Source organism: Aegilops tauschii, chromosome 6 (genome assembly GCF_002575655.3).
Source record: "Aegilops tauschii subsp. strangulata cultivar AL8/78 chromosome 6, Aet v6.0, whole genome shotgun sequence".
Classification (NCBI taxonomy): domain Eukaryota; kingdom Viridiplantae; phylum Streptophyta; class Magnoliopsida; order Poales; family Poaceae; genus Aegilops; species Aegilops tauschii.
Genome location: NC_053040.3, coordinates 244,829,181 through 244,842,986, shown reverse-complemented (window position 1 = coordinate 244,842,986; position 13,806 = coordinate 244,829,181). Strand labels below are relative to the sequence as shown.

At 44.0% G+C, this 13,806-nt stretch overlaps 1 protein-coding gene across 1 annotated transcript; it reads left to right on the top strand.

The window, feature by feature from the left end:
- Positions 1–4,889: 4,889 nt before the first annotated feature.
- On the top strand, positions 4,890–6,380 carry LOC109775668 (DNA repair protein XRCC3 homolog). Its single transcript, XM_020334382.4, has one exon. It carries the CDS (start codon positions 5,158–5,160, stop codon positions 6,010–6,012), a length of 855 nt encoding a protein of 284 aa, XP_020189971.2. The 5' UTR covers positions 4,890–5,157; the 3' UTR covers positions 6,013–6,380.
- The last annotated feature ends 7,426 nt before the right edge of the window (positions 6,381–13,806 follow it).

The following is a 13,806-nucleotide window of genomic DNA, read 5'->3' as shown; positions in this document are numbered from 1 at the left end:
GCCCTTTGGCCACTGGACCCCCGTCAGGTTGCTTATCATGGCCCCACCACCGTCCGCCTCTTTGCTGCCGACTACCTTGGGCTTGCGTTGAACACCTTCAGCCACAGGCTGAAGTGTGGCTGGACTCGGAGGAAGGCCTCGCAGAAGATAATAAAGGACGAGATGTGGAGAAGGGATTTGGGGGCTAGGTCATGAAAATCTAGCCCGTAGAAGAACATCAACCCCCTCACAAAAGGGTGCAGGGGAAATCCAAGCCCCCTGAGGAAATGAGGGAGGAATACGACCCTTTCGCCCGGCTCGGGTGTAGGGATGATCTGGCCTCTTCGAGGGCACGATGGGCAATGTCGGCCGACAAATAGCCGGCCTGCTTCAGCTTCACGATATCGCCGTTGGTGACGGTGGAGGCCTCCCACTTCCCGTTGGCACCGGATCCGGCTATGGCTGGAGACGGAGTGGGATTTTCTCTGGAGATAGAGAAAAGGGGCGCTGGAGCTCTGAGGATCTGCGTGAGCGGAAGGTAGAAGAAGGCGTGGGATGCTGACTATAGTAGCTCCCCCTTTATAGGTTGTTAACAAGCCAGGGGTTCCTTTTTCCACGCCGTTGGCTTCTCCACTTCCCGATATGCTCGCAACGTTATGTGCGGGGAGGGGAATCAAAATCATTGATCATGTCCCCCGTAAGGCAGGACACGATCTCCACCTCGAGGAGACGTGCCAAACGTGGCGTCAGCCTCGAGTCGCGCTTCGAGAAATAGTAACTACTCAGCGTTATGGCCGAACGCGACTCTTCGAAAGAGAAAAAGTTGTCAGGCGAAGGCACTGTTTACAGTTGAGCGGTTTTTTATTTTTTGCATTCATTGCTAAGGAAAACTGTTGTTTTAGATTCCGGACACCCCTTGGCTCCGAACATGAATGAAGCAAATCAGAGAACTCACCTCGCAAGCCAAATACTGTTAGGAGAGCAGATGCTAGACAAAAGCTTTGGCGTTGGAGGCAAGTTCGGGGACTACTGAGGGAGTCATGGACTAAGGGGTCCTCGGGGCGTCGACCCATTGAGTATGGGCCAGACTGGTGAAGCCGTATAGCAACAGGAGATCTATGAAGCCGTGGTGTGCCCTCCAAGTCAAGGACAGGCATAATCTCTTTATTCCTTATTATAATCTATCTTCGGTAACCCTAACCCTACCGGTGTCTATATAAACCGGGCGTTGTAGTCTTTAGGACTAGAGCTATATTCGTCACCTCATCACCTTAGGGTTTAGCTCATGCTGATCTCGAGGTAGATCTACTCTGTAAACCATACTATACGTCCAATATAATCAAGCAGGATGTAGGGTATAACCTCTTTGAGAGGGCCCGAACCTGGGTAAACATCGTGTTCATCGTCCCTTGTTTCCCGTCGATCTCAAACCCACAGTTCGGGACCCCAACCCCAAGGTCTGCCGGTTTCGACACCGACAAGGGGGGGAAATATACTTGTACCAACAACCAAAAATACCCCACCCTAGAGAAGCTGGACAGAGTTCTTATGAGCTTTGATTGGGAAGATCTTTCCCTCTAGTCACTGTCTGCAAACTTGTGAGAGACATCTCAAACCATACTCCTTTGCTTTTGTCCTCGAATCCTGTGAAAACCATCCCCCTTCATCATCGTGAATTTAGATTCAAACCTAGCTAGTTGAAAGAACTTAGCTAGTTGAAAAATGTGGATTTTTACCTTAAAGCTAAGAGCATATGGGAACAACTAGTTAATTTGAATGATACAATAGATGTCCTCAATATTAAATTGAAGCACGTCAAAAAATACTTTAAAGGCTGGGGATCCCACTCCTTTGGCCATGCTAGAGAAAGGAAGAAAAGGATTAAAGAGGAGTTGGAAGAGATCTAGAAAGAAGAAGAATCTGGACCCCTTGATCCTGAGCTATATGAAAGGAGAACTGCCCTGTGTGTAGAACTTAATGACATCCTTGCTGATGAAGAGCTCTTTTTGCTACAACACTCGAACGAGTGCTTGTTGCTCAAAGGGGATCAAAATAATGCTTTTTATCATCACATTGCCAATGGGAGGAAAAGAAAAATCACTACCCACTCTCTTACAGATGGGGATGTGGTTATTGAGGGCATGAAAAATCTCCTAGCCCATGCCACTACCTTTTATAAAGAACTGTTCGGCCTGACCAGGGATATCTTTTTCACCTGTCCCCAGAAACCTGGGCTGAGGGAGAAAAACTTACGAATGAAGACAATTTCCTCCTTACTAGTGAGTTTACGGAGGAAGAGGTTAAAAAGGCCTTGTTTAGTATGGACAGCAACAGGGCCCAGGTCCAGATAATATACCGGCAGAATTTTATAAACATTGCTGGGAATTTGTTAAAAATGACATAATGTGCCTATTCAAAGCGTTCCATGATAACACACTGGATATTGAACGCCTGAATCATGGGTGATCACCCTGATCCCAAAACGAATGGGGCTAAAAAATCCAGCAATATCGTCCCATTTGTCTACTTCGTTACCCTTATAAGCTGATTACCAAGGTGCTAGATAACAGGGTAGCTATATATGCTAACTAGCTCATTAGCAAGCATCAAAATGCATTCATTAAGCATAGAAATATAGTGGATGGGATCCTTACTCTGCATGAGGCGTTGCACCACACACAACACAAGAAAAATGTGGGGTGGTCCTGAAACTGGACTTTGAAAAAGCCTTTGACAAGATTAATTGAGATTTCCTTCTCGAATGTCACTATAACCATGGCTTTGGCCCAACCTGGTGTGGGTGGGTTGAGAAAATCTTACACAATGGCACGGTGAGCATTAGGCTTAACAATGAAGTGGGCCCGTATTATCAAAGCCACAAAGGGGTGCGCCAAGGCGACCCCTATTCACCTTTTCTGTTCAATTTGGCTGTTGAAACCATCTCGAAGATGGTCCTTAATGCTCAAAATGAAAAAAATCCTCACTGGGCTCGCACCTGACTTGATTGACGGTGGAGTAGCTATCCTACAGTATGCAAATGACACTGTTATATGCTTTGAACATGATAAGGAAGCTGCTATAAACCTAAAACTTCTCCTATACATGTTCGAGCTTATGTCAGGTCTAAAAACCAATTTCCTAAAAAGCGAAATATTCTGTGTTGGGGGGGATGAGGATACCCTGGCCTTTTATGCTGAGTTATTTAATTGTAATATTGGGCACTTTCCAATGAAATACTTGGGAGTGCTAGTCAGTTTCTCAAACCTTAGTGTCATTGGGACTTTGTTGATGAAAGATTCCTTAAATGTTGCGAAGCCTGGATTGGGAATGTGGCATCCTCGGGTGGGAGACTTATCCTACTTAATTCCTCGCTCACTAGCATTGTTTACTATTATATGTCTATGTTTCTGCTCCCTAAGGTGATTGAGAAGTTAGATAAACATCGTAAACGTTTTTTCTGGCAAGAACATGAGGGCCGCAAGCGATATCATTTGGTAAAATGGTCCAGAATCTATAGATCCCAAAAATAAAGGGGGCTTGGGGTGAAAGATCTTCATAAACAGAACATTAGCCTTCTCACCAAATGGTGGTGGGAACTGGAAAATCAACAGGACCTCTGGCAGGAGGTGATCCGGGCCAAATATTTCAAGAGAGATACGGTTGCCTCGGTGAAAAGTAAGGTTGGTGACTCTCCAATCTGGAAGGCCATTATGAAAGTTAAAGAACGTTTTTTTGCTGGCAGAAAAGTGATACTTAAGCCTGGCGATATTCTTAGATTGTGGGTTGATCCTGTGAATGATGACTCTCCTCTGCGAGAGCGATTCCCTATGCTATACAACATTTGTAACGACAGATCACGGTAGCCGATTTTAAGCATGAGTTGATGAAAACTTCTTTAGGAGATGACTCCATCCGCCTTTGTTGGAACAGTTGAGGGAACTCGAGGCCATTGTGAACTCTTGGACACAGTCTGATGAGTCTGACATGGTGGCTTGGACCTTGGGGAAGAAAAATAAATTTACGACCAAATCGATATATGAATATCTGGAGAGAAATGTGATGGTGTGTAACTATAAATGGATTTGGAGATCCAAGATACCCCTGAAAATACAAATCTTCCTTTGACAGCTTTTTCAGGATGCAGTCTTGACTAGAGATGTTATGAGTAGGAGGAAATGGTTGGGTAACCCTACTTGCTTTTTTTGTGACAAAAAGGAAACCTCCCAGCATCTCTTCTTTACATGTCCAGTAGCTAGAGTTATATGGAGGACTGTGGGTTGTGTCCTGGGCACGGTTCTATGTCCGAATAATATTTGGCAATTTTTTTCGTGGTGCTATGTGTTTCTTCCTGATGGGAAGAGATTCTACACTTTTGGTTTAGCACCGATGTGCTGGGCTATGTGAAATTGCCGTAACCGGGTAACCTTTGAGTTTAAAAAAATGAGATCCCTTTTGACGTGGTTTGCTCTGCTTGTGGATATCTAAATTACTAGGCAGGTCTAATGGTGGGAGCTGATCGTGAGGCGATGGAGCGTGGAGCCAACATGCTGAGGACCAACGCCTCGAATATGATGCGGATCTACGCGGCGCCGGGGAACGCGATGAAGTGTTGAACACAGGCTGACCCTGGGCGATGAAGCAAGTCTATCCTCCCTTTAGTGCTACATATCTACCCCCTGTGTGGGATATCGATTTTTTGCGTCTCCGCAAAACTGTGTTGGTCTGCTGCTCCAGCGTGAGCATGTGTTTTGGCCTGTGGCTGCTGTTGCAATACTTTGGTATGGTCCGTTTCCTAGAGTCCTTAAGTAGTTGGTGTCAGTTCCTAGGGTGTCATTGGGTTTTCACCCCATGGAAAGCTGCTCGATGACGAGTGCTTGCTCTGGGTTTCCCAGTGATGCGTTGAACTCGTTTTTCTCTTTCTAATTTCGTTTCTGTTTGTCAGACCGTTATATTTTGATTATGAAAGTAATGGAAAGGGGTTATGCCCGGTTAAAAAAATATTAGGGAGTCCGCTGGGGGAGGAGGTCTCGAGTCGCGTTTGAAGGCGAGCGATGGCTATTTGGTCTGGCCCATCGCGCGTTTTAGCTGCATTTCGCTGCTTAAGGCGGGAAATAGGAGCGCCAATTCGAACCCCAAATTGCTAAATCCCCAAATCTCTTGGCAGCGAGATTGCCGGCGATGCGGCCTCCGGCGCCCAAGACCTCCGCCTACAGCGAACAAGAACCTCGTCCGGAGAACCTTCTTCTTCTCCTAGCTCCCCCCCGTGCTGCCAAACTCTCCCTTGGCTGCCCCCTCTTGGACCGCCTCCTCTCCGGTGGCCTCCCCGCCGCGTCGGTCACAGAGATTGCTGGCGAATCCGCCGCCGGGAAGACCCAGCTTTGCCTCCAGCTCGCCCTCCTCGCGCCCCTCTCCCCTCACCCTTCCTCCTCCCTCTTCCTATGCTCCGACGTCCCCTTTCCCCTCCGCCGCCTCCGCCTCCTTGCCCCCAAATCGCGGCCAGACCTCCTGGATCACGTCCTTGTGGCCGCTGTACACTCCCCCTCCGACCTCCTCTCCCTCCTATCCCGCGCCCAGTACCACCTCTCCCACCCGAGTCGCTCCCCCCACCCCCTGCCTATCCGCGTCATCCTCCTTGACTCCATCGCTTCCCTCTTCCGCGCCGACTTCGACGCCTCACCCGCCGACCTCAAACGCCGGTCTGGGCTCTTCTTCAAGATATCCGCAAAACTCAAGGAACTGGCTCACAGGCACCAATGTGTGGTTGTTGTTACCAACCAGGTCGTCGACGTAGTGGAGGGGACCACGGGAAACACCGTGGCCTGGTCGTCGGGGCGGCAGGTGAGCCCTGCGCTGGGGCTTGCGTGGGCCAACTGCGTCAACACTCGGCTGTTCCTGACGCGGGAGGTGGATAGCAACGGTGGGAGTGCGAGGAGGCACATGAAGGTGGCCTTCGCGCCGCACCTGCCGGTGCGGACGTGTGAGTTCGTGATACGGAGGGACGGTGTCTTCGGCGTTGAGCCGGCACAAAGGTAGGCCAGCGGTCTTGTATGTCAGACATCTTTTGCCACGAGAGAACCCGACGACCTGTTCGATCGAATGTGCATCTGGGTGATTCAGTTTGAAATACAGTGTAAGAAGATTATCCTCATTCCTCGATGGTTCAAACGAAATGTGAATTAGCTCTGTCTTATATCTTATAGATCTTTTTGGGGATGCGGTGAACTTATGGCGAGCAACATTGTAGTAGTAGTTAGTTATGAAATCTCAAGGCGGACAAAAATTTCTTGCTTTACTGGGCGTGGTTGAAATCAGGGTATTGATTATGTGCCAGCTCAATATTGATACCTTCAATGGAGTTTGTCAAAGTGAACCTTCGTAATAAGCACTTTGTTGCCTGTGAAGTCTATTGCCCTAAATACTTTGCATTGCTGAATCAAGAACCTTCAACTTCAATACTCCTGTGCAACCTTGTGCTTATGAGTTATGATGGCTATTGACTGTAACACTAATATTCATCAAAAGATGTAAATTATTTTTCCAGTTCAATCTTATCGCCTGCTAAGATGTAAATCACTAGCAGTGTACATCTAGCTTCAAATTTTGTCCATAAAAGAGTGTACTTCTATCTTTCCAATGCATTTTAAAGTGGGAAAAAATACTTCTCTCCCATCACACGGTAACCAAGAGTCCAAGACCAATAGCAATCTACTAGTACAAATGGTCTTCTTAATTTTTACATCCACTTAGACTACTCACAATGGGAGTAACATAGGTAGTAACATCACACATATCTAGATAAAGTAGATGATATGGCAAGCAATAAATGAAGAAAGAGAGGAAAGTGGTAACATAGCTAGTTACTAGTAGGAGTAACATCACACATATCAAGGCAAGTTTGTCTATAGCCTAATAAATGAAGTGTTGCATGTTACCACACATATATAGACAAACTTGCCTTGATATGTGTGATGTTACTCATACTACTAGTAACTAGCTATGCTACCACTTTTCTTTCTTTCTTCATTTATTGCTTGCCACATCATCTATTTTATCTAAATATGTGTGATGTTATTACCTATGTTACTATCACTATGGGTAGTCTTAGCTCATTGGAGGTTGGGTAATTAAAGAGGAAAGAGATGGTGGCTTGCACCTTTATAATGCATCTTTTACTCAACTCCATAATTTGTCCTAAAATTTCTAGATGTACACTTTTCACCAGACGGAGGGAGTATGTGTTAACTATTAGTGAATAAAAGATCCTGTATAATTTACTCTCCACCTGCTCAGATCGAGCGCTCAAACTGACTGTTATCCCCTCCACCTCCATGGATGGGATTTTCCTAACTAACAAGTTGTGATTGCGAAAACTTGCCATGCCATCTAGACAAAACTGTAATTTCCCCCTAGAAGAATGCTTGAAAATATGCATGTACACTGGCCATGGCAAAAAGGCTCATCTTAAGTTTTCATGTCAATACATCGCATAAAAACAACACATCTTAAAGTTTTCCATGGCAAACTAGATCTTAAGTTACCAATAGCAACACATCTTAAAAGAGTTGCCATGGCAAAAAATCACATTATAGTCAAATTAAGTAATGGACAGCCACCCCATGAAAAAAAATACTAGACAACACATCCTTTATAAGAAATTGTCACAACCATAGAAAGTTGATCATAATTAATTGCATTAGCATCCATGCATCATGTTTGAATTCAAAGGAAATTTTGAATTGGGGATTTCCAAACCCTAGCACCAAATTAAATCATTAGGTTCAAATTTAAATCTTTTCAATGAACCCAAAATGCTCTTTAGAAAAGTTCCTGATTTTTTGATAAAGGTCAAAACCTCTACCAAAAATCATGCACATATTTCTGGACATTCTAGATTTTTTGAATTAAACATTTACGTATTTGAATTGGGGAATTTAATAGCTATAAATATTTTTAAATGCTCCAACAATTCTAAAAATAGATAAGGGCCTCTAAAATAATCTAGTTACTACCCAGAATTAATTTTAGGATTTCTAAAAGTGATTTGGTATTTTAATCAAATCAAAATAGCACCACAGAATAGAAAACATAAAACAGGAAAAAGGAAAAGGCTTACCTGGTCGCTTACCCGGCCACTTACTGTAAGTGCATCAAGTGCCCCCTTAGTGGTTTTGTAGTATTGACGACAAATAGGTTGAAGAACTAATGAGTTTGTGAGTATACACAGGTGACAGAGTCCCAGAAGATTCGGTTTAACACATGCAAGACGACCCTTAAAAATATATTTCTTCAAGTGAAGAAATTGGTGATAAAATTGGTACAGCCTTTGAAGAAATTGATGTGAAGACTTTGAAGCTTGAAGACCTTGTTTTCATAGTTTCTTTTCTTCTTCTTTGAGTCATAGGAAAAAATCATACTGTTAAAGGGGGTCTAGGTGGATCATATTTCACATTTCCAAAGTGATGCTCAAACCTATACACAAAAGTCGCTTCGACTGAAGCCGTTGGAAATATCCAGTACAGCTGACGCAATTGCTAGCGATAGCGACGAAGTTCATCTGGTCGCTGACGAATTTGGTCATGCTGAGGAGTGAGGAGTTCGCCGCGCGTTCTTCCTAAAAGTGAGGAAATTGAGTGCCCCGGCGAATTTGAGAGCTCAAATTCCAACCCTTGCTACGCCATGTGCCAACTATCGAGTGGATCCTTATCCTGAAAACGGTCGAATTAGAGAAGGCCATTTATGACAATTCATGTCGGGTTGCCCCTGGCTATAATAGCCGCTCCCACAACCACTAGTTGGTTGGCTGCTCCAAAAGAAACTAACACTTGTTATAAGAGAGCAACCCATCCTCTGACGACTTTGAGAGAATCCTAAGTGAGGAAAAAGCCAGAGCCAAAGTGATTGAGCATCACTAAAGAGATTGATCTGTGTGATCCGATGCCTATTACCTTTGAAGACTATCATTCTTCCGGATGGTTAGGTGTCAAGTTCTGAGTACACCGAGTTGGCTTGACATCTTCTCTGTTGCCTTATTGATTCACTTTGGTCTCACCGAGTTGATGCAATCGGTGCCACCGAGTTAATGTTTGCCCTACTCCCTAACACATCAATCCCACCGAGTTGTTTTAGTTGGTCCCACCGAGATTCCTAACATTCACATTTTGAACTAAATCGGTCTCACCAAGTTCATCTATTCGGTCTGACCGAGTTGAGTCAAATGTGTGTAATGGTTGGATTTTGTGTGGAGGCTATATATACCCCTCCACACCTTCTCCGTATGTGAGAGAGCCATCAGAACGTGCCTACACTTCCAGCATACATTTTCTGAGAGAGAACCACCTACTCCTGTATTGAGATCCAGATATTCGAATCCTACCACAAGATTCTTGATTTCTAGCCTTCCCCAAGTTGCTTTCCACTCAAATCATCTTTCCACCATATCCAAATCTGTGTGAGAGAGTTGAGTGTTGGGGAGACTATCATTTGAAGCACAAGAGCAAGGAGTTCATCATCAACAAAACATCTATTACCTTTTGGAGAGTGGTGTCTCCGAGATTGGTTAGGTGTCGCTTGGGAGCCTTCGACAAGATTGTGGGGTTGAACCAAGAAGTTTGTAAGGGCAAGGAGATCGCCTACGTGAAGATCTACCTGAGTGAGGCAAGTCCTTCATGGGCGATGGCCATGGTGGGATAGACAAGGTTGCTTCTTCGTGGACCCTTCGTGGGTGGAGCCCTCCGTGGACTCGCGCAACCGTTATCCTTTGTGGGTTGAAGTCTCCATCAACGTGGATGTACGGTAGCACCACCTATCAGAACCACGTAAAAAATCTTCGTGTCATCATTGTGTTTGCACTCTCCAAACCCTTCCCTTTACCTTCATATGCAATGTTTTACTTTCCACTGCTACACTCTTAGAATTGCATGTGTAGGTTCATTGCTTGGCTTGTACTAATTGCTAAAATCTGCCAACAACTAAAATTGGGAAAATGTTAGATTTTTATTTGGTCAAGTAGTCTAATCACCCCCCTCTAGACCTACTTTCGATCCTATAGGTGTATCAGAGATTTGGTCTCCATTTGCCTTGATTTCAATAGCTTTGGTGATCATAGCATTGGTTTCACAACCTAGGAGAGTATGGCGTCTAGCGAGGGAAATTACCACTATAGAGGTCCTTACTTTGATGGTACTAATTTTGCTAGTTGGAAGCATAAGATGAAAATGCATATTCTTGGTCATAACCCTGCCATTTGGGCTATTGTGCATATTGGCTTGCAAGGTGATTTCTTCGAGGATGGAGAAGAACCGGATCGTGAAGCGTCCGCGGAAGAAATGAAGATGTTGCAATATAAAGCTCAAGCTTGCGATATTCTCTTCAGTGGATTGTGCCCCAAAGAATTCAACAAAATCAGCCGCCATGAGAATGCAAAGGAAATTTGGGATACTTTGGTTGATATGCACGAAGGTACCGAGTCCGTCAAGGAATCCAAATTGGATGTGCTTCAAAGTCAACTTGACAAGTTCAAAATGAAGGATGGTGAAGGAGTCGCTAAGATGTACTCTAGGCTTCCTCTCATCACAAATGAGATTGCCGGCTTAGGAAGCGAAGAGATGACTGAAAAATTCATCATCAAGAAGATCCTAAGAGCCTTGGATGGAAAATATGATACCATGTGCACCTTGATCCAAATTATGCCCAATTACAAAGATCTCAAGCCCACAGAAGTCATCGATAGAATTGTTGCTCATGAGATGTCACTCAAGGATAAGGAAGAGCTCCACAAAAATTCAAGTGGTGCTTAGAAAGCTTCATGTGATGCTCCTACAACATCAAGTGAGAAACAAGTCTTCAATGAAGAATTGATCTTAATGGTGAATAACTTCAACAAGTTCTACAAGAATAGAAGCAAAGAGAGAAGCTCCAAGTCAAGATCCTACAGTGACAAAAGATCTTCTAGTCATGATCGTAATTACAATTGTGGAAGACCCAGACACTACTCCTATGAGTGTATGGCTCCCTACCAGAAAAGAGAAGATTCACCAAAAAGGAGAAGTAAAAGAGATGAATCACCTCCAAGAGAGTGAAGGAGTAGAGATGATCGTTATGAATGAAGACCCTCTCGTAGAAGCAAGGATTCGAAAAGGAAGGACATGTCATCAAAGAGCTACACAAGACGAAGACATCAAGCTCACATTGGTAAATGGGTATCTGGTTCCGACTCCGACAACTACTCCGAGAGAAGCTATCACTCCGACTCCGAATATACTCAAGATGAAGGCGTTGTCGGTCTTGCACTTGTTTCATCCAACTCCTACGACATATTTGAATCACCAAATGAAGGAATTGGAAGATGCTTCATGGCAGAAGGCCCTAAGGTATCACACCCCGAGTATGTTGATTTCAACAATGATGAAGATGATTTGCTAGGTGATGATGATTTACTTGTTGACAATACTAGTGATGAAAACTATGATGAAATTGCTAGTATTCATGCTAATTAAGATGAAACGAATGACAATGATAAGAAGGAGATTGAGCGTCTAACTAAAGAACTAAACACTCTCAAGTTAGCTCATGAAACAACTCTAGAGGATCATAGAGAGCTCCCAAGGACTCATGAGAAGCTACGCTTCGAGAAGCTAAATTTAGAGCATGAGCATGAGTTCCTAAAGGCTATCAATGATGATCTTCGAAAGAAGAGTTCTTCTTATCTTGCCAAAATTCTTCTCTTGTCTACTTACATGCCACAAGTAAAATCTAGCAATAAAAACAAGAAAGATTCTTCCTCTAGTAGTAACAATAACCCTATTAAATCCAATATTGTTGCTTCTAGTAGTTCTCTTGATTCCACTAATGATTCTCTTAGCCAAGTTACACTTGAGCAAGAAAATAGCCTATTGAAGGGAATTATAGAGAAATGTGTTTACAAGAGTCTTGTCGGAAGTAAGCAATTTGAGGAAATTGTACACAAGCAAGGAAGGCACCAAAAGAATCAAGGTGTTGGTTTTGAACGAAAGTTCAATGCCAATGGAGTTGAGTGGGAAGAAGATCAATACCCCAAGACGAAGTGTGTTCCTCAACAAGAGAAGTATGATCCCATTTCTTTCAAGGGAACACAAGCTCAAGATGATCTTCCACCACAAGACCACCAGCTAAAAGGCAAGGACAAGCTTCAAGAAGAGATTGATTCATTTGAAGAAGCTCCTAAGGCCATGGTCAAGTGGGTTCCCAAGACTACGTCAAGTTCTACTACATCAATCACGACTACAACTCCAAGGATTCCCATCAAGTTGATGTGGATCCCAAAGAAGAATAACTAGAGTGTTCTTGAGGTTGACTCCGCCAACATACTTCACTCTTATTCATTTTGGCAAGGACATGTGCAATCAACTTTCATATCATGCACTAGTTCATGGAGTCACAAGCCCTCTTGTTGGTAAGACAAGGAACAAGGTAACCTAATGCTTTCATGGACATCATCATATGTGTGCTTCACTCTATGTCTATGGATATCCTTGTGTGTTCCTTGTGGGACTAACCCATGTAGGTATTGAAAGTGCAACACTCCAATGGATTGCTCCAAATAATCTACATCAACATTGCGAATCCACATATTCAACATCTACATGAAGTCACCATCGACAAAACCCAAGGTTAGTTCATCCCTCTTAGGGGGGATATCACATCTAGGGGGAGCTTTGCGCTAAAAACTGAGCTAAAGCAACTCTAATGGCGTGAACACAACAACGCTTTATGTAAAAGTGGTAACCCCACTTGTGCTTAAACAATGAGTATGACCTATGATCAAATGTTCTCATTTGACTCCTGAGTCAATATACTCATATATGGATGACCTAGTCATTGCCCATTGCTTGATATATGCTAGAGTGTATGTGCATGCTTTGTCACATATTTTATTTGCTATCTTATTGTGTGAGCATGTTGGTTGCGTAATTTTCTCCATTGGAGGACATCCATTTGTAGTTTTGTTTGTTTGGTTTTTATTTGCCAAATGGATAGTCAAGAATTCCTAAGTACCCCCTCTAGCTATCTATGCTTGTTCTCTTCTTAAAATATATTCATGCTACATCACAAAATTTGAACAAGTCACTTTTGGACCCTCCAAGTGAGGAGCACTCGGAGCCACCGATCCGTCAAGGGCTAACTTCCAAAACTCTTAGTAAATTTCGGTCGGACCAACTCATTCCTATTCGGTCTCACCGAAACCATTAAGTTGATCTAGGTTTTCACCTTGGTGCCACCGATTAGAACAATTCGGTCTCATCAAGTTGCAGCAACTCCAAGAAGTTTTGCATCTTGGTGCCACCGAGACGTTCCACTTGGCGCCACCGATAGCATATGCGTATATATATCATGGACCGAACATTTGGAAATTCCTTCAAACTCCTCGCTCCCGCACCCCATTGCTGCCACTCCCTTGGTCCGGATCGTCGCCGTCTCCACCTGTGCACCGTCGTCATAGGTCTTCGACACCGTAAATGGACATCACCGCCGCCGTTGCCGCCGTAGCGAACCACCGCCAAGTTAGGGTATGGTTCGGCCCTTTGTGCTACCTCTTTACTCTGATCCAATGCACAAAGCAAATGCCTTTATTCTTGCCATGATTAAAAGCTTCTTATCCACACAAATCATCCTCTAGAATAGATTTGATGCAAAATGTTAGGGTTAGGTTTCCGCCGAACTCATTTGGACCGACCGAATTGATGTTTTTGGTCACACCGATTGGCCATGGCCATTGCACTAAGTACAACTCGGTCTGACCGAAGTGTACTAATCAGTGAGACCGAAAGCACTTTCTAAGTGAAACCCTAG

Excerpts from the sequence above, each read along its gene's own strand:
- LOC109775668 (XM_020334382.4), top strand. The coding sequence starts at position 5,158 with ATGCGGCCTCCGGCGCCCAAGACCTCCGCCTACAGCGAACAAGAACCT.